The 24,641-nt window shown below is 46.5% G+C and overlaps 1 protein-coding gene across 1 annotated transcript in view; it reads right to left on the reverse strand.

Annotated features, from left to right (window-relative positions):
• Window positions 1-18,837, reverse strand: part of Rnf10 (ring finger protein 10) — a 31,987-nt gene extending 13,150 nt beyond the window's left edge. Inside the window, exons 1-3 of the mRNA XM_028765390.1 lie at window positions 18,223-18,837; window positions 4,526-4,722; window positions 221-420 (exon numbers count right to left, since the gene is read on the reverse strand). Of these exons, the coding sequence (XP_028621223.1) occupies window positions 221-420; window positions 4,526-4,722; window positions 18,223-18,379 (554 nt within the window). The 5' untranslated portion in view covers window positions 18,380-18,837. The remainder of the gene's footprint in view (window positions 1-220; window positions 421-4,525; window positions 4,723-18,222) is intronic.
• Window positions 18,838-24,641: the final 5,804 nt, after the last annotated feature.

A 24,641-nucleotide genomic window follows, 5' to 3' on the forward strand; every position in this document is an offset into this window, starting at 1 on the left:
TTCCCAGTCCACTGCACAGCGGGGCTGAGTCCACACACCATTCCTAGCCCCAGAAGTCATGGCAAGGGTTATGCTGTCTCAGCACTGAGAATATTCACTCAGAAACTGTGACAGGAAGAAAAGAACGCCAATCCTCTTTGTGTTTCTCCCTCCTAACTGTTGAGGTGATGTGTTCTCCCAACAGTTTCGTTTCCCTTTGCCCTGGAGTGGGCATACTCACTTGGCCTGGAGAAAGAGTTCCTTGTTGAAAGGCTTGTGTCCCCACTTGTTTCTTTTCCCCCAGCTGCCATGTCCACTGCCTTCAAAGTGACCTGCCTGGCCACGGGGTTCAAAGGTGAAATTTAACAAGTGGTTCAGGTTGATCTTCTTAGGGCCAGAGAACTGGGCAGGGCTAAACTCTGCCCGCTGAGCCTCTGCTACCTGGAGAGAGTAACAGCATTTTAGAGTGAAACAATTTACCCATTCACCGCAGAAACCAGCACACAGTCCCACCTTCCACATGGCTGTGAACACTGGAATGCTGGCTTAAATGCTCACCTAAGCCATGCATGGCAGTGAGGACAGAAAATGCCTTCAGCATCTGCATCCCCCAACTGTCCAGTCTGCCCTGCACAGCCTTCTCTAGTCACCTAGAAGCACCAAGAGGAATTTAGCAGGTTAAACTCTCCATAGTCCTGCTTTCTTTCACTGTGTTGAACCCGGAGTCTCATGACTGCTAGGCAAGCATTTTTCTCCATGTCAAACCCACACCCACAGCTCCACAGCCTGCCCCCGCTTAAGACTTTAAGTTTGACGGGTATGGAATGGAATGCCTTTATTCCCAGCCCTGGAAGACACAGGCAGGTGGATGTAAGTTCGAGGCCAATCTTGTCTACAGTTAGGACTACATAGAAAAACCTTTTCTCAAAGAATTAATTAATTGAAAATGTAGGTGCTGTGCACACAGAGCATAGACAGCACTGAGTGAAGGTGCCCATGTACACAGACAGGTAAAAGTCCCTGGAGCCCGAGAGCTGAGGTTACTGAGTGACAGGTACTTGTGGGCTGCCCTCTTGTGGGTACTGGAATCAAACCTGGGTCTCTGTAAGAACTATACTCTCTTCACTGCTGAGCGAACCTTCTCTCCAGACTCGCATATCCCATGCTATAGCTATATAACTCTGGGGTTCACTCTAACACAGTGAGGTGGCGGAGGGCTGCTAACTGTCAGAAGACTCCTGTCTAAGACACTATTACTGACGGTTAATTAAAACTGATGGAATTAGAACACGGAGGAAACTAGCTGCAACAAGAAATAACCCTAATCACTATAGTCAGTTTAAAAGGTGGCAGGAAACCAACGTGCAGACATGTGCAGAGCAGACAGATCCAATTCCTCACCCCGGTTCCCAGGCCTCTCTAACGTCCTGGGCTGCTCCATGCATGTCAGTATGTCCTCACTTGAAACAATGATCTGAGAAGCACAGCAGTGGAAAGATCTCAGAAGACAAGGATTGCCGCTCACTCGCTCTCCACCCTCCCCATCAGACTCCAGCTATTTGGCTGTGTTCTCCCAGCAGAGATGTACCTTCAGCACTCCGCTCTCTGTGTCTGTCTGTCTATCCCTCATCTTTGAGAAGGCTTTCTCTGTGTAGCCCTGGCTGTCCTTCCTGGATCTCCCTCTGCAAACCACCCTGGCTTCCAACTCAGAGATCCGCTGGCTTCTCTGCTTTAATGCTAGGACTCAAGGTCAGGCCCAGCGCTGGCTCTTCTTTAACCGGTTTTTAAAGCCATGCTTTTCAAAGCCATCCATTGCTTCCAGAGGACCCTGGCTCCCAGCACCCACCAGTGGCTCACAGCCTCCGTCCCAGGGGATCTGACACCTTTTTCCATATACATGCATGAAGGCAAAACACCCATACATAGATAAAATGAACTTCTCAAGCTTCTGGCCTACTCAGAGACACCTCCCCTAATTCCTATCTATGTTCCCAGTACACAGACCTCTCCTCTCAGTCCTTCTCCATGACCCCTCATCTTCCAATTAGCGTGTTTCTGCCTGTCTCGGGCACATACGCCTATGGATGTGTCTTCTAGGCTGCCATGTAACACAGCAACTACTACATACATACGCTACTGACCATGTGAAATGTGACATCAGATCCAGGGTTCCCCATGTACACAGACTGGCCTAGGGTCCCTGCCTCCTGAGCAGCTGGACCATGGGCACACGTTCCTGCATCAGCTTCCCTCTCCACCTTTCTAATGGGACAATCAGAGATCTTAAAACCATGCTGCTGCAGCTACAGCACATGGTGAAACACTGGCTAGCACGTACAAGGCCGGCTATGATCCCCAGAACTGCTAAAGAAAATAACAATTGCCTGGTGTGGGGGCCCAAGCCTTTAATCCCAGGACTGTGTGGGCTGAGGCAGGGCGGTTCAAGGCTAGTCTCTGGTCTACAAAGTTTCTAGGACAGCCAAGGCCACAGAATAAGACCTTGTCTCAAAAATCAGCAGTTGTTCCATAAAGGACCAGGGTTCAATGTTGAGCAGCGACACAGTGTCTTACAACAGATTATAACTCATGTTCCAGAAGATTGGACACTTTCTAGCATCTGTCTCAAGCAGTGCATACACAGACACGTAGGTGAAACACTCAAACACATAAAATAAGTAAATAAAACCATCAATGTAAAGGAAAAATAATAAATAAAGCACTTGAGGGTTTTGGGGATGCAAGGAAGCTGTGTCTGAGACACAGTCTCACTCAATAGCCAACGATGGCTTGAATTAGTGGCCCGCCTGCTTCTACCTCCCAAACGCTGAGATTGCAAGCTTGTGACCTGCTTTTCCATTAGACCACACTGCTCTACAGATTAGACCACGCTGCTGACAAACACATCTTCACTGTCATACAGTGTCTTCGTCACTGTAACGGGGAACTCACTGTGTTTACAATTGTCATTTATGGGGCTGGTTGATGGCTTGTGTTTGAAACAGGCTCTCACTCTGTAGCCCTGACTTTAGAGCTCCAACTCCCAGGGATCCCCATCTCTGTGGGGTATCTTTCCTATCATCTGCTGAATTTAAGCAACAAGATCTCCCTACCCATCTCCCAGGAGCTCCAGTACAGCACCACAGAGAGCGCAGTCCGACAAGGAAGCCCCACTGAAGCAGCCCTTAGACTCCAGCAGCCCTGCTGCAGGCTCCCAAACCCACCCTCTGACAAGCACAGAACGCCAGCTGCCTGCTGCCAGACTCGTAACCATCCTCAGTCAGCAGAGCTCTTACATGTGCTGACCCTGCTGTTCCTTTGACAGATCAGAGGAGGACTGCAGCACGCCCATGTTTCCCTTGTACCCTCCCCCTCACATTAGGCTTCTCCTCCTCCCCCTCCTCCTCCTTTTTCACCCCTTCTCTCCCCTGCCTACAGTTTAATTCGATAAGCACTTACCATCAGGTAAATTACACACTGGTTACTGACATGCCAGACTAGAGAATTAGCCCCTAAAGAACAAAGACAACGACTGCTCTGTTTAAGGCTGGGCTTGGTGTTAGTATTCTGTCTAAACTCCACCTCCACAGTTATATCTGGCAACCGCCAGGTAGGCCTGCCCACTATAAAAGAGGCTGCCTGTCCCCTCCTCTTGCTCTCTTGCCTCTAGCTTCCCTCTGTCCCCTTGCCCTTCCCCTCTTCCCTTCCCCCTTTCTCCACAAGATCATGGCCAGCCTCTACTCCTCCACTTCTCTCTCCTCTCCTCCCTCCCTCTCTCCTCTCTCTCTCTCCCTCTCTCTCTCTCTCTCTCTCTCTCTCTCTCTCTCTCTCTGCCTCTACTACCCTCCTGGGTCCCCTCCTCATGCCCTGAATAAACTCTATTCTATGCTATACCGGTGTGTGACTGGTCCCTCAGGGGCAAGAGATGCCTCGGCATGGGCCCGCTGAGACATCCCCTTCCCCCACACCTCTCTACACACCCACAGAACATACTCTCTATCTCTTTATCTTTTTATAAACACATCACTTGGTACATCACAGACAAGGAGGAGACATAATCTTTTACAGTCTATCTACTGAATCTGTCTTGTTCTGTAAAGGCTGCGCAGCATGGACAGCCGAACAACAGGACACTGAACTAGTCTTCTTAGTAAGTCCTTAGGCTACTTCTGGAATCCAGCAACTAGAACTGAAGGGACGTGAGCATCCCTCACATCCACCCTGACTCTCAAAGCAAGCCCAGCTAACTCCTAAAGATGGCTCTGACACGTTTGACTCTGCAAGACAAACGCCATCCCCTGGCTCTTATCCCTCAAGTGCTCCAAAGGGCACAGGAAGTGCCCAAGTGACAGTAAGTACAGCACATCTGCTGCATGTCTCAACGGTAGCAGTCTCCTCCTCCAGGGGTTCACAGTCCCCAGGGGAGGAAAGGAAGCAAGGACCCAGGTCTGGCTGGTGCCCAGCTGCTGAGACACTGAGAGGGGACAGCCAGCCCTAGCCAGCCCGCCCCGCCACGGCCGCCCCGCCCCGCCCCGCCCTCGCTCCGCACCTCATCTCGTCTTCCACCATTAGGAGAAGAGCTAAAGGGTTTGCTGCTGCCACCGCCCCTTTGAGGAGGCATCTTGTTAAAAGTTTTGCTTTTCTGTGAATTGGAGCGACGGGACTGGTTGCTAAAATTTTCATTTTTGGGGTAGGAAGGTTCACGCTTGCGATTGTAACGCTTGGATCCATTTGAGTTCTTTCCATCTGAAAACAAAAGAAATAAAATAAGTTTAATGTTTTCCCAGACACACAGCCAATTTCTGTCTATCTTCCAAAAAAGTTGTACTTATTAAAAAAGGGGGAAAAGGCCTTTCCACAGCCTCTGAAAAAGCTAAGCTCAGTCCACAGCATTGGTGATCTGAGGAAAAGACCCACGGTAAGGTAGACAGACATTCAACAGGCATAAAAACAAGCCCGGGCACAGCACCACACACCCTTAATCCTAGCAGGTGATCTTGAGGCCAACATGGTATAGAGTAAATTACAGGACCACCAAGACAATGAGACAGTCTGTCACAAGAAGCTCAGTGTCAATCTGCTGTGGACGCTACAGAGTGAACAGAACACATCCTGAGCTCCAGGAGCAGCACAGCACATGACGTCACTGCCAAGTTACTCAAAATGTCTCTTGCTTTTTACCTTCAATTTAAAAAATTACATATTCATTAACGTAAGAAGAACATGCACGCCGGGCAGTGGTGGCGCATGTCTTTAATCCCAGCACTTGGGAAGCAGAGGCAGGCAGATTTCTGAGTTTGAGGCCAGCCTGGTCTACAGAGTGAGTTCCAGGACAGCCAGGGATACACAGAGAAATCCTGTCTCGAAAAATCAAAAAAAAAAAAAAAAAAAAAAAAAAGAACATGCACTTGATTATAAAAATATAAAACAACTGACAATACCTGTGAGACATTGCTTTATTAAGTGCTTTTTTCCTTCTCTCTCTCTGCTGTCAGAGCACTCGAGACTTCCCTCCTGCTTCAGGCCCTGAGCACTGAGCCTACAGGCACGCCTACACTATACCTGGGTTCTTTTTATATGCTTGCCCCATGTCTTATACAAACATTCTTGTTATTTTCTAAGCAGTTGTATATATCCCTAGTCTTCAGCAAGGCATGGTAGCTCATAACTACACAGTCAACACTTGGGAAACTGAGCCAGGAGAATCATCTACAAGATCAGCCTGGGCTAGACAGTGAATTCCCGGACAGCTGTGGTTATAAAATAAAATCTGCATTAAGTTTTTATTACATGCTATTTATCTTGCATGTGTGTATGTTTTATTTGCACGAGTCACAGCACACGGTTAAAGGGCAAAGGACACCTCTGGACGGGTTCTCTCCCACCACTGCGCAGGTTCAGGAACGCTCAGTCATCCGGCTTGGCACCGGGTTTTCTTACTCAGTGAGCCATCTCTCTAGACCATGAATCAAACACTGTAGAGGAGCTGAGATGATTCAGTGGATAATAAATGTTGCCAACGAAAGCACACAATGGAGTTCAGATCCCCAGAACCCATGTAAAGCAAGGCAAGACAACTAACTGCCTGTAATTCCAGAACCCAGGAGGCAGGAAGGAGCTAGCTCCTCAGATTAACCAGAAATCAGCAAGTTCCAGTTTCAGTGAAAGGTGCTACCTCAACGCACAAGTAAACAAATGATGTACAAATGAGTGACCAAGGAGGACATTGACGTCAACATCACGCCTGCGCACACATACAAACAAGCTTATACACTTGTGCACAGCACACACATGAAAGCAAAGAACGCAGAGCTGAGTGAGCGCTGCGGCACACTTATAACCCAGCACGTGAGGAAGTAGAGGCAGGAAAGGAAGTTACAAGTTCACAGGCAGCCTGAGGTGTATGAGTCTGTGTCTCAAGATGAAGCCTAAAGTACAGAGCCGGGTCAGTGTCCCGGCACCTGGTGCTCTTTCAGAGCCTAGGCTCAGCTCCCAGCACCCACATGGTGGCTCACGACTGTAACTCCAGTTCCAAGGGCGGCAATGCCCTCTTCTGACCTCTGACCTCTGCAGGCAACAAGCAAGAATAGGGTGCACATATATAAATGGAGACAAACACATACATAAAATACTTTTTTGAAGGCTGGGCAGTGTTGGCGCACGCCTTTAATCCCAGCACTTGGGAGGCAGAGGCAGGCGGATTTCTGAGTTCAAGGCCAGCCTGGTCTACAGAGTGAGTTCCAGGACAGCCAGGGCTACACAGAGAAACCCTGTCTCGAAAAACCAAAAAAAAAAAAAAAAAACCTTTTTTAAAAAAAATAGTTACCTATTCTTCAAAAGCACAATTGCCTGCCGTGAGCTAACAGGGTAATATAACCAATACATTTAGTAATGTTTTTGCTAGTTTACTATAACAGTACGAACATTGTTTTATAAGGTCTATTAGCCATGCCAAATATTCAAAGTAAAGTGAGATTATAAAGTACAATCATAAAAGGCCGTTACATATCCTGAAGTTGCTTTGTAGACACTAATGATGACTGATTTATATCCTAACAGCGTCATAAAAGAGAACAGGAAGTTCACTACACTTGAATACAGCAGCAACTTGAATAAACTCTGTTCGAATACAAAGACAAATGGTTTCTGACTTTATTTTGGAAGACAGGGTCTCATGTAGCCCGAGGCTGGCCTCAGACTCACTGCACTTGTCAGGATGACCTGAAACCCAGTTCTCCCGTCTCTACCTCCCAAGTGCTAGAATTACAGGTGTACGCCACTGAGTCCGGCTGTATATCTTGCTTTTCTTACTAAGGAGATAAACTTCAGGAAGTTTGTTTCCAGTATCCACAAATTACTAATCTTTTTTTTTTCCTTTTCCAAGACAAGATTTCTTTGAGTAGCACTGGCCACAAAGATCCGCCTGCTTCTGCCTTCCAAGTGCTGGGATTAAAGGTGTGTGCTACCAACACCAGACATTTCTAGTGAAATTTAGCAAGGAACCTGGGTCAGCACACTATATAAGCCGGTACCAGCTTAGAGGGGGTTGGGGTGGGGGCGAGAGGCTCAGTTGAGCATGAAGCGCTTGATCTGCAAGCAGGAGGCTCTGCATGAGGACCCCAGTGCCCACATTAAGGGCTAGCCGCCGGATCCATGGGATCCAGGGCATAGCTCCGGCTCCAGGGGAGGTAGACACACTTGATTCCAGGGCCTTTATCAACAAAGTAGAGGCAATGGAGAGTCTGTCTCCACATGTGCATTCAACATGTGCACAGCCACAACAAACATGTAAGGCAAAACAAAACTTATCTGAGAACCGTAAACACTAACAAGTGAAGTAGACCAGCAAATTAAAGGGACTGCTACCAAGTCTGAGGACCTGAGTTCAAACCCAGAGTGGAGTAGAGAACCTAACCCTGCAGCTGCCTCTGGCCTCCACACACTCCATGGCATGTTCGTGAGCCCACGTCCTCACGTCTTCTCTGTGCTTCAATTCCCTGAGAGAGGCACAGTCAAGAACTTCTCCTGGCATTCCTCCCTGGTCTGTCCTGTAGACTTGAGCCAAGGCTGAGGCCTGGCTATCTCTGCTAGGTTGCGCTACGTCTGCGTGTTTGCTAGCTCCACTCTACTGGCCTGGACCACTGAGGTATCCGTAAAGTGTTTGTGAGTGGATAGAGCTGCTGCTGCTGTAACCTGTGAACTCAATTTTGGATTTCCAGATAACAGATGGGAGTTGCTCTTATGGACCTTTGTAAACAGGTCCTCTCCCCATATCCTTTCTTTTCTACTACCTCTGGTGGGTAGTAGACTACAAGGGAGGTTATAAAGTTTTAGGACCATCATTAAAAATAAGGTTTGAGAAAAAGTTACAGGGCAGTGGTGTCATACACCTTTAATCAAAGTACTGGGAGGCAGAGGCAGGAAGATCTGAGTTCCAGGACAGCCAGGACTATACATAGAAACCCTGTCTCAACCAAACAAACATGTCTACATGCACAAAATCCTGGGTTCAGGGGCTGGGGAAATGACTCGGTAATAAGAACACTTGCTGCTCTCCCAGAGGATCCAAACTAGTTTCCTAGCACCCACGTGGTGCCTGCCTCATGACTAAGGCACATTCTTAGTTCTTAGAAACCCTACACTCTCTTCTGGCCTCTGACGGCACCTGGTATACATCTACACATACACAACGCTCACCTGTGTGGAGCTGAGAGGGCGGCTCCACAGCTAAGAGCACTTCCTGCAGGTTCAGTTCCCAGCACTTACAAGTAGATCACACATATAAAACACACTCACACATAGGAAACAGCTAACAGAAAAGTTCTGGGCCTGATAATCGGCCAACTGGATGTGGCAGGACACACCTGCCATCCCGCACCAGCCTACAATCCCAGCACGTGGGAAACGGAGAATCACAAGTTCCACCCCAGCCTTGTCTCAAAAATACACACTTAAAAGAAACATACCTGTAAAGAAAATATATCCAGCTACTGACTATGACCAGTTTCTTTTCTGCAAACACCTCTACTTTGCCTGCTTTAGAGTTCTTTTTAAAAAAATAATAAATAAGCCTGGTCTACAGAGTGAGTTCCAGGACAGCCAGGGCTACACAGAGAAACCCTGTCTCGAAAAACCTAAAGAAAATAAATAAATAAATAAATAAATAAATAAATAAGGAGTGCTTCAGGAATTTCCATGTGCGGGACCCATACTAATCTTTGTCTCAGTGGAGTGTTAGTTCACACAGGCAACCTGGTGTGTTCTTAGGAGGCTCTTGCACTCCGGCATCACCCACAATGACTCTGCTCTCATATAAAAACATTACTGTTTTAAAAGAGGTAGGCACTTAAAAAAAAAAAAAAAAAAAAGATCTCATTCTATAGTTCAGGCTAGCCTAAAACTCACTATACTGTAACTCATGCTGGCCTCACACCCAAGGCAATCCTCTAGAGACTACAGTCACGAGCACTCACACCCAGCTGCCACCTGAGCAAATAAATAACTCCAAAGGAATTAGTTCTACACATGACCACAAGCTTATTGTACAGCAGGCTAAACAGACCTAAGAAAAAAGAAATATGAATCCTAACTGGACTACATCTATTTAGAGAGAGAGAGAGAGAAAGTATGTGTGTGTGTGTACATACCTAAGTGTGTTATGTGGAGGTCAAAGGACAACCTGCAGAGGTTGGTTCTCTCCTTCTACCATGTGGTCCCTCCCAGGATTGACTGAATTCAGGTGGTCAGACTTGGTGGTAACAGCCTTTACCTACTGAGCCATCTCTCCAGCCCATAAATCCAAATTTTGAAAGCAACCACATCGCTAGGGAAGAGTGAAAGATACAGCAACCTCTCCAAACCTAGCCCACTGCAGCCAAGGAATCAAGCTAACAAGTTACAGAGGACGACAGCAGGAAGAGAAGACCAGGTTACCACACAAACCTGCCTAGCCAAGCTCACTCCTTAATCCCAGACACTAGCCAGAGTTTAAGTTGGAACTGGGGCTGCAGAGCAGCTCATAGGCATATGGCCCCTCCACCCCTTCACCTAGCAACAGCTGTTGTCAAGCACACACCACTGGTAGCAGGTAAAAATCTTCCTGGCACACCTGTAACCCCGGTACCTGGGAAACAGAACTGAAACAAAACCAGTCTCAAAAGCAGATGTGTTTGGGTACCACATGTATTCCTAACGCCCATGGAGGCCAGAAGAGGGTGACAGATCTCCTGACAGATATGAGCTGCCATGTAGGTGCTAGGACTTGAACTGGATCCTCTGGAAGAGTAATTAAATTTTAGAACCCTCTCCCTCCAGCATCAGCAGAATAAAGAAAAGAAAAAGGGAAAAAAGGCAAAGAAAGGAAGAGAGAAAACATATTTCCCAAACCTTGTTATCTGAAGCTGACAGAACATGACTCTTAACTGTTGCTTTCAAGAGATACGTTCCCATCAAGTGCAGTTTAGTGGTAGTGTTTGCCTAGCCTACAAGGCCTAGGTTTGATCTCCAGCACATAACAGAGGGGCTGGGGGATCCTAGCTAAGAGATCTCCCACGGCTTGTGTAGACTTGGACGATGCTGAGCTCCACGATGAGAAGACTGAGGGTGAAGTAGCACTCAGGGAGACTGCTGGTTTCTTCATTTGATTACCACACTCTCGGGGAAACGGTTTCCTAAGACTTAGAACCCCGCTGTGATGGACAGTGAACTGTGTATTTCTAAATCAGATTACGACAACTGACCACATAAGGATTTATGATTTCAGGCCCTAAAAATCAACTCCCTTCTCTCTTGGTCTTTCAAATACCTCAAAGTCTGAAGGGAGACATCTCAAGTGAGAAACTGGCTCTTATCTCTAAACCCAGGCAACACACAGCTGAGGATTGATCCTGCTGTCCTGCCTGGGAGCCAGAGATAAAATTCACAGTGCTATTTTTGAAATGTTTTGTAGACAACTGGCCAGGACATACTAATGAACAACTCAGGGAGAAACTGCCCTCCTCCCTCAGAAGGAACAAGAGGACCCACATCAGATTTTGGAAAATAAGTCAAGTTCCTAGAAGAAATTTATGATTTTTTTTCGTTGTTTTCTCCATTTTTTTTTGTTTTCATCTTTGGTATTTTGTTTCTGGTCAAGGTTTTTTTTTGTTGTTTGTTTGTTTGAGTTTTTTTGGTTTTTCGAGACAGGGTTTCTCTGTGTAGCCCTGGCTGTCCTGGAACTCACTCTGTAGACAAGGCTGGCCTCGAACTCAGAAATCCACCTGCCTCTGCCTCCCAAGTGCTGGGATTAAAGGCGTGCACCACCACTGCCTGGCTCTGGTCAAGTTTTAAACCTCAGAATGGTAGTTCCCAACTCCAGTTGTACATCAGAGTTACTTCCAGGGTTTTAAGATTATGGATGCTGGGGCTGGAGAGATGGCTCAGCGGTTAAGAGCACTGACTGCTCTTCCAGAGGTCCTGAGTTCAAATCCCAGCAACCACATGGTGGCTCACAACCATCCGTAATGAGATTGGATGCCCTCTTCTGGTGTGTCTGAAGACAGCTACAGTATATTCATAAATAAAGTAAATAAATAAATCTTTAAAAAAAAAAAAAAAAAAAAAAAAAGATTATGGATGCTGCCCAGCGTTGCAGTTCTCAGGTTGAGGACAGGAGAGAGCTCATGGCCAGGCTGGACTAAGTAGCAAGTTCAAGGCCAGCCTAAACTATGCAGCAAAGCCAAGGCCAGCCTAAACTATGCAGCAAAGCCAAGTATAAGAAATTAAGAAAAGCCAGGTGGTGGTGGCGTACATCTTTAATCCCAGCACTTGGGAGGCAGAGGCAGGTGGATTTCTGAGTTTGAGGCCAGCCTGGTCTACAGAGCGAGTTTCAGGACAGCCAGGGCTACACAGAGAAACCCTGTCTAAAAAGAAAGAATCCTAGCCGGGCGGTGGTGGCGCACGCCTTTAATCCTAGCACTTGGGAGGCAGAAGCAGGCGGATTTCTGAGTCCGAGGCTAGCCTGGTCTACAGGGTGAGTTCCAGGACAGCCAGGACTATACAGAGAAACCCTGTCTCGAAAAACCAAAAAAAAAAAAAAAGAAAGAATCCTGATGGTCCTTTCAAGAGGACCCACACGGGGTCCTCAATCATCTGTAACTTCCGTTCCAGGCAGTATGGGTGTCATCCCCTGGCCTCTGAGGGCACAGTACTCACCACCACCCACCCACACAAATAAATCTTTAAAATTAAATAAACAAGGATTTTAGTATAGAGGCACATGACTTTAATCCTAGCTTGGGAGGCAGAGGCAGGTGGATCTCTGTGAGTTCAAGACCACTCTTATCTATACAGTGAGTTCCAGGTCATCCTAGGCTATGCAGAAAGACCCTGTCTCTCTATTTTTTTTTTTTTTCTTTTTCGAGACAGGGTTTCTCTGTGTAGCCCTGGCTGTCCTGGAACTCACTCTGTAGACCAGGCTGGCCTCGAACTCAGAAATCCACCTGCCTCTGCCTCCCAAGTGCTGGGATTAAGGGCCACCACTTCCCAGCTTTTCTTTTTTTTGTTGTTGTTGTTGTTTTTTTTTTTTGAAGGCGCTGTCTCAAAAAGCCAAAATAATAAAAAGTGAAAAAAACAAGGAATGCCCAAGACCCTTATAGAATCAGAAAAGGTGAGACAAGGTAGCTCACACCTTTAATCCTGGCCTTCAGGAGGCTGCAGAATTTCTGTGTGTATTTGAGGCTAGCCAGGACTGAAGAGCAAGACTCCTGGGGGGTTGCAGGTAAACCTGAGGGAACTGCAGCACAAGGCCCCACATCCTCACTTACGTAAAAATTCTCAGGAGTTTGACACGCAGCCAGAGCTGAGGAACTGCCAGGAAGTACTATCAAGACACTGTCCCCAGTTGACAAAACTATTAATTAGATGGTACAAACCCAGAGCCTAAGATTCAGAACCAACAAGTAAGAGATCTAAAACTTTAATCTGGTACCTTGTTTCAATTTCCAAAATGGAAAAGTCTCTGCCAAATAACAGCAGATCTACTCCCTGTCTCTCTCTCTCTCCAGTGCTCCTTACCAACTTAAAGTCACAAGTCTTTCCTAGATGTGTAAAACCACCAACGTTCTAGGTCTGCTTCTGACAGGTGGTACAGCCTAGGTCACAACAGCAGCCAGGACGTCTCTGCTGCTGGCTCCAGCTGTAATTACAGCCAGGTGCTTATCCATCATCCACAGTAGCTGACAGGCACCTCCAGGGAGCAGCTTGTGCCTCAGTTACACATCACCTGACAAGCCAGATCCCACTGAGGGGGAAGAAAGGTGCTCCTCTCTGTCATCTACCATCTACCAGAATGGCAGCATGTGCCAGTGAGTTACCTGCTGTCACATCACACTGTCAAGTCTTCATGTTTATGTAAATTAAAGAGCTAATAACTGTACTCTACCTACTCGGAAACTCGAAAGACTTGAGAAAAAGCGTTCAAGGCCATGCTGTTCAGGAGATCCAAGTTCCAAGACAGCCAGGCTACACAGAGAAACCCTATCTTGAAAAAGGTAAAACAAGGGCTGGAGAGTTGGCTCAGAGGTTAAGAGCACAGACTGCTCTTCAAGAGGTCATGAGTTCAATTCCCAGCAACCACATGGTGGCTCACAACCATCTATAATGAAATCTGGTGCCCTCTTCTGGCCTGCAGGTGTACAAACAGGCAGAACACTGTATACATAATAAATAAATAAATCTTAAAAAAAAAAAAAAAAAAGGTAAAACAAGGGGCTGGAGAGATGGCTCAGCAGCTACAAGCACTGACTGCTCTTCCAGAGGTCATGAGTTCAATTCCCAGCAACCACATGATGGCTCACAACCATCTGTAATGGGATCTAACGCCCTCTTCTGGTGTCAGCAACAGCACACTCATATACATTAAACAAATAAATGGTTTTTTAAAAAGCAGAAACAAAAAAGAATTGAGAAAAAAACTTGAAAACATTACCTTCTATAGTAGTGCCACATAGTTGCCATGATTGAAAACGTTTACTATTGCCGGGCGGTGGTGGCACACACCTTTAATCCCAGCACTTGGGAGACAGAGGCAGGCGGATTTCTGAGTTCGAGGCCAGCCTAGTCTACAGAGTGAGTTCCAGGACAGCCTGGGCTATACAGAGAAACCCTGTCTCAAAAAACAAAAAAGCAAAAAAACAAAAAAAAACAAAAAACAAAAAAAAAGAAAGAAAAGAAAGAAAAGAAAACCTTTACTATAACATTACAGCACCCACTGGAGGCTCTGAAGTTAGGAGTACTGGAATTCAGGTGCCAGCACTCACAGGAAGCTGGGTGTCCAACACAACCTTTAACCCTAGCGGTGAAGGGACAGAAACATTCAAGTCTGATTACCCAGTAACCCAGCTTCTGATCCCAGATGACAGGAACAATGTCAGCACAGTGTTTCACACCACCAACCTCAAAATAACTGCTTCATAATATCTGACCTTCCCTTAACCTCCCTGGCAGTGCCTTCCGCTTAGGGAGGAGGAACAAGAGCAGGGTTCCTGGACAGGGACTCTATCTGGCCTACAAACCCTGACATGTCTTGTCTCTAAATATTTACTTTCTCTGTTCTTTCTATAGTGCATCCCCTGGTCCCTAAATGTCTTCCCTCCTCTGGGCTGTATTGCTGGGACAAGCTGCTTGGTAAATTGTTCCAACAGTCTCAGCCTTACTGGAAGAAAGCTGTAGAAATACAACCAAAAAAAGGATGTTCTGTTAAGTATATGAAGCAAATTAGCCAAGGCCAAGACTGTGGACAGAAAGATCAAGGCACTCCTGGTAGTCAGATTTATCTGTGATAGCATACCAGTGAAGAGCAAACATAAGCTAGCCACAGGAAACAAACATATCAAACACATTCATGTAGTTAGAAAGCAAAGGACCACTTACAAGCTCACACAGCTTACAGATGCCAAGGGATGGGACACAGGAGAGGCTAAGCCAGTGATGGTGACACACCTACAACTCCAGCACTTGGAAGGTAGACACAGGACATCAGGAACCTCAAGGCAGAATGGGATTTGGTTCTAGAGACAGGAAACTGTCTCCAGAAACCAAATATATTTGTGGGTTTTTCTTTGTGTTGGCAAAATACATTTCATACTCCCATTCTTCCGAGTCAAGACCCTGAAATTCCAGAGGTCTTCACAACAATGTCCAACAGAACCCAGGACAGGAAGTGATGAGTGGGTCTCTGAGACACTCCTGACACTCCCCACTGGGGGGTGCACATCTCAAAGTCACATCTGCTTCACCAGCAGCACTCTCAAAGGCAATGCTCTCTCCTGTTGCTTGGCAACAGGGTCTTACTGTGTAACCAGGCTGCCCTGAAACTTGCTCATTAGCCCAGGGTAGTATCAAACTCATGATCCTCTGCTTCAGCCAGTGAGTGCTGGGGTTACTCGGTGGCTTCATTTAGCTTATTTTCTTTCCTTTTAGTTTTTCTAGATTGGGTTTCTCTGTGTAACCCTAGCTCTGTAGACCAGGCTGGCCTCAAACTCAGAAATCCGCCTGCCTGGTCTCCCAAGTTCTGGGATAAAAGGTGTGGACCATCACTGCCCAGCTTATTTTATTTTTTATGTGTATGGGTATGCTTGAGAGTTTGGCTGCATACCACATGTATGTTTATGACTGTGTAGACAGAAGACAGTGTCAAATTCCACAGTACTGCAGAGCTGAGAACCAAACCCAAGCCTTCTGTAAGACCAACATGCACCCACTGAGCTGCGTCTGCAGCCCTGCTTCATTCATAGTTCTGTGTTGTTTTATTAGGGTTTTTTTTTTTTATGTTTCTGAGGATCAAAACCAGGACCCTGAGATGATTACCTGTCTTTAATTCCAGCTGGTCAAGGTGCTTGCCACCAAGCCTGACCACCTATCCCAAATAACACAGGTAGGGGAAAAAAAAGGTTAAAGGTCAGTCAGGAATGTGGTAAAATGCCCTAATGACATCAGTTCTCTTGTTTAATCTTTTAAATGTATCCTTATCCTGTGTGTGCAGGATATGTAGAGGTGGAAGGGTGTGAGGTCAGGTCTTTCCTCCTCTCAGAGGGCATGTAAAGGGTGGAGGAAGTGCTCTAACTGCTAAGGCATCCGATCTCACTGAACCCTCCTGCCCTCTTATGTTGTTTGGTAAGTTACAAGCTCTAGCCTACTGCTCACTAAACAATAAACAAAGCATTTATTGCAGCTGACTCATGCAAGAATGTATTTTAGTGACTCAAGGAGGGCCCTAAAAAAATCAGTTGAGAATTCTTGGAGAACCAAAGCTTAACATTACCTCTACAAGCAAAGTTAAAGTCATCAATCAAGAAACACTCAGATCTCTCTCCAACAATAGCCAAGATTTACAGTAAAACTACACATGTGCAAACTCCAGAATTAGTTTATATAGGTCCAGACTTGGCCCTAAGTTACACTAATACCTGCTTAGACAGTAAAGCACTGGTATAGCACAGTGACAACTGGTCTCTCTCCAAGTTCCACAGGCAATTTCAGCAAGTCCTCAGGAATACCTACCTGGTAATGGAGTTTGTCATAGCCTGCTGATAAGCTCCCAAAGTCAGTCAGCCTTATAATTTTGGTGTTGTCTTTGTTAATGCTCGTAATTTAATTCGAGAGGGCTGGGGATGCTAAGGATCAAACCCAGGGCCTTGCATAGTCTAGACAAGGGCTCTACCACTGACCCACACTGTCCAGCTTTTTGAATCTTAGACTGTTAGCTCCAAAGCTCCCCATCTGTTTGTTACACAGGCTCACTCTCACAAAAACACACTGCTGAGTGCATAGAAAGATACTTGCACATACATCTTTGCACTAATTACATTAGTGGAAAACCAACTGGTGTGCTCTTCGCTGGAGAAAGCCTCTCTCCCACTCCCAGCTTTATGAAGTTGCCTGTAGTTCTTTGTGTAGGGTTGAGGCTTCCTAGGCTCCTCCCCCATGTTCATGTTCGTTGACATGGATATACATGTTTGTTAACATGTATATACACGGGCATACATACATGTGAAGAGAGGACCTGAATCCCAAGGAGATGAGGGTAAGGTTACATAGGAAGCTTTGGAGGGAAGGAGAAACACTGTAATTGAACTACAGTCTGAAACTTGGTGGTGTCTGAGACTGGGGAGGCACTGAGAGGCTGAGACAAGTGGATCTTTGGGTTCCAGGCCAGCCTTGTCTACAGAGTGAGTTCCAGGACAGCCAAGGCTACAAAGAGAAACCCTGTCTCAGACAACCAAAAGATTTAAAAAAAAAAAAAAATTTACAAATCTCAAAAATACACAAACAAAAAAAAAACCCTACAGTGCTATTACTGCCAACATGGTAAAACGTATAAGGGAGAACAAAGATTTGTCCACAGCTCTGAAACAAGATGGAGAACGCTGGACTCGGGTTCTGCCATCTCCTAACCCACAGCCTAGTTTATTCTCAGAAGGAACAACTCTTAGCTAGACAGGATGAACGATTAGAGAGTAACGATATCACACATAAAAGCCTAGCCCTGTCTGTGTATAATCAATAAATGGTAGCTATTATTACTATATTACAGCAATACTAACAAGCCTGACTACACACATCACACACACACACAGTGAAATCCAAACCCCTGTAACCTATCACACACAAACAGACATAATATCTAGGCAAATAGTTGTCTAGCACTCTAAGCGCTTAGCTCATTTACTTGATAGTGTACATTACCTCTTTTACAGATAAGGCAGACTCAAGGACTGGACCTAAAATAACTGAACGCAGGGTCTGCATGCTTTACCATCACGTCGAGCAACGCCATCCCAAGACGAGTCCCCTTAATCAGAGGAGCAGACCTGGTGCCAGATTTAAAAATCTGAAAATCCTCGGGCCTCACCCTCTCTTACTTAAACCTGAATGCTACCCAAGGCTAATCCAACACGAGAAGATAAAACAAAGTCAATAGTTTTACAGCTTGGACTGATGAGTCACGCAAACCTGGTCTTCAGGGCTGCTGTGAGGTGCCTGTCACCTGGATGACCTTAACCCTTCCAAATCTCGGATCCCTCATCTGCAAAATGGGGCTAAGAATAGCGCCTACTTCAACCAGCTGTTTTGAATATGAATGCAAGGGCCCAAATTAACCTCGCAGCGCGGATCAGCTTAACCGTAAATACTGGATGTCAGTGCAAGCCGAAGGTGGGTCCTTTGCTCCCCCTCCCCAGTGACCCAGCAAGACCGGCGGGCTCTTACCGCTCTTGGGTTTAGACTCGCCGGCCGGCCCCGCCGAGGCGGAGCGGGGCGGCTGTTGCCCTTTGCTGCTGCCCGAGGAGGCGGAGGAGCTGTTGGAGCCGCTGTTCTTGTCCATATCGGAGGCGGTGGCGGCGGTGCTGGGGGAGCTCTGCGGCATCAAAGGGGGCCTCGGCGGCGACGGCGGTCGGAGCGGAGCGGGCGCGGCGGGGACCCAGGCTCATGGCGTTCAGGGCCGGCGGGGGTCGGCGGCGGCAGCGGTTCTCGGCCTTCATGGCGACATTTTTCCTTGTTTCCTTTCTCAGCTTCTCAAAATGGAAGGAGAAGCGGCAGGTGGGGCTGTGGGGCCCAGAGGCGGCGGTGACCGAAGAGGAGGAGGAGGAGGAGGCCGGGGCTCGGAGGTCCGGGCCGGGCCTGGCGGGGCGGAGGCTGCGGGGGAAGGGGAGGCACGGGAGGGTCGCGAGCCCCGCCGGCCGGCCGGACACGCTCTCCCGCCGCGGGGCAGGAGAGAGGGCTGGTTGTCTCGGTGCCGGGGACCGGGGTCTCCGACACAGCGACCGACACTCGCCTCTGGGCCGAGGCCGAGCTGCTCCGGGAATGGCGACGAGTCGCCAAACAGCATCTCCAAGAACCCGGATGGACTATTTATATAGTTGCCAAGCGGGAGTGATGCATTCTGGGAAGTGTAGTTTTTACCTACATCCGGGTCCTAGGGAAGGGACCGCTGTAAGACTTGTTCCTACCAATGATTTTTCTCTCTTCTCTATTCCTGGTTTTTTTTTCCTTCCCGCCTCCCTCCCGGGTTCCTTCTTTTTTGAGATAATGTTTCATTATGTAGTCCTAACTGGACCAGAATTCATTGTGTGGAACAGTGTGGCTTCCAATTCACAGATCTTCCCATCTCTGCTTCTCCAGTGCTGGGATTTTTTTTTTTTTAAAAAAGATGTGTGGGTGTCTGGCCTCCTAGGATACCAAGCAAATTCATGGTACACAGGCAAACATACATATAGACAAAACACCCATACACAAAAATTTTTAGAAAACCTGGAGTGTGATGGCCTGCCTGCAATTCCAGTGCACATGAGATAGAGACAAGGAAATTCCTGGAGCAAACAAACTGGCTAGACAGACTAGCTGAAACGGAGAGTCTACCTAGAGACCCTGATTCAGGCACGAAAGTGGAGAGTCATGGAGGAAAACACCCAATGTCAGCCTCAGAACTCCATATGTCAAAATCGGTAAGAAAGAAGCAACATTCGAAGCACCAAAAAAGATTGAAACGACATAACACAGTTAAGTAAGGAGATGCTAGTTAGGCAGAGGTTTCAATAGAAGAGCATGGGCCCTTGAGAGCCATAAAGGAGGACTTCTTAGAAATGCTCCCATGTGACATACACTGGACGAATAGAAATTTTTTTTTTATGGGGTTAGGGATCAAATCCAAGGCTCCATGCTCACATTCTAGTTTCCTACCTCTAATCTATTACCTCAGCTGATGAGTGGAATTCTAGCAGTTGTGTGTGTAGGAGAGCACCGGAGTGACTCATGCCTGTAGTTCCAATACTCAAGAAATAGAGACAGGAGCCCCATGCCAGTGGTGCCATCTTTAATCCCAGATTTCTGAGTTCAAGGCCAGCTAGGGCTACGCAGAAAAATCCTGTCAAAATAAAACTGAAAAAAAAGGAAAAGAAAAAGAACCAGAGGTAGGAAATGCAGAGTGTAAGGCTAACCTGTGCTACATAGTGAGACCTAAAAGAGAAAAGGAGTAAAAGCAGACTGTGTAGCTTAGTGGGAGGGCCCTTGCATGAGCAAAGTTCTGATTTGCTCCCCAGTATCATAGGGGGAAAACAAGAATGTGTGGGGTCAGAAGCTGGAGAGATGAGCGGTTGAGAGACGGCACGGTTCTTCCAGAGGAACGGAGTTCCATTCCTAAGTCAGGCAGCTCACAACCACCTGGAACTCCAGCTCCAGAGGATCCAACGCCCTCTTAGTCTGCAGAGACACCTGCACTCATATGCGGAGACCTACACACAGGTACAAATGTGTACACATAATTTACAAATAGTAAAAAGACATCTTGAAGCAGAGGCATGTAGATCTAAGTTTCAGGTCAGCTGGGAATACAGAGTGAGACCCTGTCCTTAAAAAATAGCTGGAATCAGACCCTGTTTGGTTCCTTATTACCATATAGTATATGAGATATTATTTAGTATGGAAGGAATCACAGTGTAAAGTGACATGGAGATCCATACAAGTATAATTTGGTGGCGGGGTGGGGGGGGGAGGCTGAAGAGATAGGTCAGCAATTGAGTGCGCTGACTGCTCTTCCAGAGGTCCTGAGTTCAATTCCCAGTAACCACATGGTGGCTCGCAACCATCTGTAATGAGATCTGATGCCTTCTTCTGGTGTGTATGAAGACAGCTACAGGCCGGGAAGTGGTGGCGCATGCCTTTAGTCCCAGCACTTGGAAGGCAGAGGCAGGCGGATTTCTGAATTTGAGAGTTCTAGGCCAGCCTGGTCTACAGAGTGAGTTCCAGGACAGCGAGGGCTATACAGAGAAACCCTGTCTCAAAAAAAAAAAAAAAACAAAACAAAAAAGAAGAAGAATAAGACAGCTACAGTGTACTCACATACATAAAATAAATCTTTCAAAAAAAAAGAAAGAAATCAGAAGTGTCCTTTGTTTCACCTAATTAACACTTCCAGTTAAAATTACACATCTCATCCTAATATGGGGTTTCCCCCTGTACCTCTATAAACTGCTATTTTCCTATGTGCCACCTCTGTCTCTTCTCTATCCAGAGGCAATCCTTTGTCCTCCAGTACAAATGCTCCTCCCCCTCTCCTGTGCCCCCTTTCTCTCCTCTTCTTTGTTGCCTCCCCTTCTCCATTTTCCTCTATCTCCTGTTTTGTCCCTTATCCCTGCCCTCTGTCCCTCTGGGGCAAATAAATCTCCTTTCTACTGAGAACTTGGTCTTGGGGGTGGGGGGGCTGAGTGCTACTTTCCTTTCATCACCAGCCCCCAGAGAGTTTGGTTTTGTGTTTGTTTGTTTGTTTGTTTGTTTTTGTTTTTGACAGGATCTCATTTTTTAGTCCTGGCTGGTCTGGAACTCGCTATAGAACCAGTTTGGCCTTAGACTTACAAAGATCCACCCCCTTGTGTCTTCTGAATGCTGGAATTAATGGTGTATACCTACCACCATAACCAATAAAAGGGCTTTTAAAATTGTTGTATTTGTTTATTTCCTCTCTCTCTCTCTCTCTCTCTCTCTCTCTCTCTTTCTCTCTCTGTGTGTGTGTGTGTGTGTGTGTGTGTGTGTGTGTGTGTGTGTTCGCGCGCGCGGGGAGATGTGCCATGGTTCACATGTACAATAACATGTACAGTAAGAGGATAATTTGTGGAACTCAATTCTTTCCTACCAGGATGAAATTCAAGTCGGCAGGAAGCACCTTTATACTCTGGACCATCGCACGAGCCTACAAGTATCCCTTAGAAAGATTCCCCTGTAATGAGGCTGGAGAGATGCGCAGTGGCCCAGAGCACTTTCTCCTTTTGCAGTTGGGATTTGGTTACCAGCATCCACATTGGATGGCTCACAACCATTTCTAGTTCCAGTTTCAGATGTCTGGCGCCCCCTACTGGCCTCCGAGGACACCAGGCGTGCATGGCGGCCGTTAGCATACAGGGAGGCCAAACAGTCATACACATAAAATAAAAATAAATGGCCTGGCTGCTGTGCTGGAGCACTCCTTTAATCCCAGCACACAGGAGGCAGAGATAGGTGGATCTGAATCTCTGAGTTCAAAGCCAGCCTGCTCTACAGAGTGGGTTCCAGGACAGCCAGGGATACACACAGATACCCTGCCTGGAAAAACAAAATAAAACAGGGCACAGAGGTTGTCAGTGGTAGAGTGCACATAAGCATGCAAGAGAGCCCTGGGTTCGACCCCAGCTGGGGGAAGGGAGGGGCGTGGAAAGACAGACAGGAGTTGGTGGAGGGCTCTTCAGGGGGAAATGTTTTTATTTTTTGGATTTTTAAAATTTGTTGTTGTTTTGTTTAGTCTTTCGGTTTTTTAGTTTTTCAGAGACAGCATTTCTTCTATGAAGCTCTGACTGCCCTGGAACTCACTCTGTAGAACAGGCTGGCTTCACGCTTCACCCGTCTGTCTCCTGAGTGCTGGGTTCAAAGGTGTACGCCACCACCAAAGCAGACTGCCCTTTTTTTTGTTTGTTTTTAAGACAAAGTCTTGCTATGTAGCCAAGGCTGGCCTCATAGCCTTAATATTCCTGCCTTGGCCTCCCAAATAACCACGTCTTGTTTGATTTCATGCTTCTGTTTGTATGTGGCAAGGGATAGCAGGTATTGAATTTATTAGGGCCTTGGACATGCTAGGCAAAGATTAAACTTCAATCTGTTTCCTGCTTTTTATTTTGAGACAGGGTCTCACTGTGTTGTCAATGCTAGCCTAGAATTTGGAATTATCCTGCCTCAGCATCCCAAGTAGCTGGGATTACAGAGTTTCACCATTATGTCCAGGTTTCTTTATTCTTCAGTTTTACACACACACACTGTACTGGCTAGTTTTTTGTGTCAACTTGACATAGCTGGAGTTATCACAGAGAAAGGAGCCTCCCTTGAGGATATACCTCCATGAGATCCAGCTGTAAGACATTTTCTTACTCAGTGATCAAGAGTGGGAGGGCCCATTGTGGGTGGAGCCATCCCTGGGCTGGTGGTCCTGGGTTCTATAAGAAAGCAAGCTGAATAAGCCAGGGAAAGCAATCCAGTAAGCAGCACCCTCCATGCCCTCTGCATCAGCTCCTCCCTCCAGGTTCCTGCCCTGTGTGAGTTCCTGTCCTGACTTACTTCATAGATGAACAGCAATGTGGAAGTGCAAGCTGAATAAATCCTCTACTCCCCAACTTGCTTCTTGGTCATGATGTTTGTGCAGGAATAGAAACCCTGACTAAGACACACACACACACACACACACACAGAAAGAAAGAGAGAGAGAGAGAGAGAGAGAGAGAGAGAGAGAGAGAGAGAGAGAGAGAGAACGCCTCAGTTGGAAAATGAAATATGAAATGTGATATCCTAAGGTCTATTCTTATATATAAATAGAAGTGCAGGGAGCTCTAAAATGCTGTGGTGAAACTTTATTTCACGTAGCGAAGACACAAGAATACTAAGCATGTGGATGAATAATTTCGTCCTTCTGTCATTGATAAAAATAGAAGCAAAGGGAAAAGACTCCCAATGCAGGAGATGTCCATCTGTCAGGCTATATTGAACGGAGAAGACACTCTTCATTTCAGATTTTCTTTCTTAGGATCCTTGGCACTTCTCCTTGTGAAATATTTACAGAAAATATACATTTAAAAGGGGGATTTAAAACAGAAACAGAAATTCAAGCAAAATTCAGCACCTCTGTACTTGCTCTTGCACAAGATGGTTGGTAATATGTTATCATTTCCATAAAAAAATAAAATCAAATTAAACCAAAAAGAGGCCATACCTAGTGATACAGGCCTTTAATGTCACCTACCAGAAAGATCAAAAGTTCAAAGCCTGTCCAGGTGACAAAGTGAGTTCCAGGCCTTGCCAACTTAGTGAAACCCTATCTCAAAAGATAAGGGCTGGCAAGGTGGCTCAGTAGGTCAAAGTGCTTGCTTTGTGAGCCTGAAGATTTGAGTTCAATTCCCAGGGCCCTGGAAAACTGACCCCTTCCGGAAAGACATCTCCTGACCTCCATACATGGACCTTGGCATGGGCATGCCTGCACGTGAGAACATGCACACGCTCACACACCAAAAAGACACAAGAAAATTCTCCCCAGCATTTGGGAGGCAGAGGCAGACAGATTTCTGAGTGCTAGGCCACCCTGGTCTATAGAGCAAATTCCAGGACAGTCAGGGCTACACAAAGAAACCCTGTCTCAAAAAACAAACAAACAAAAAATTAAATACATTAAAAAAAAAAGCACTAGTGTAGAGTTTAAAACTACAGTTTTAAGATATCTGACACCTCTGGGTTCCACGGGCACCTACACTCACATACACATACCCCGCCCCCCCCCCGGGGGGGTGGCTTTGGAGGTATATATTTTATATGTATATTTTATATATATTTTTTCACGTAATCTTGGTCTTTTAACTACAACATGCCCCGCACCAGAAAACAAAAGTTGCAGGGCTTTGGGGAGCACTCCAGCAGCACCTGGGTGGATCTCTGCGAGTTCCGGGCCAGTCTGATCTGTAGAGTCGTCTTTACCATAGTAGTCCTCAGTTCTAGCTAATACTACCGGTTGGCAGGATGAAAATATTATCCGCTGAAAATATAATTAGCGCCTCATAAGCTCTGATTATTGTTGGTAAACTCTAGATTCAGTCGGGGAACACAAGAAAGGCTTTCAGGTTTTC

The sequence above is a fragment of the Grammomys surdaster genome, unplaced genomic scaffold, assembly GCF_004785775.1.
Source record: "Grammomys surdaster isolate TR1022 unplaced genomic scaffold, NIH_TR_1.0 164, whole genome shotgun sequence".
Lineage (NCBI taxonomy): Eukaryota > Metazoa > Chordata > Mammalia > Rodentia > Muridae > Grammomys > Grammomys surdaster.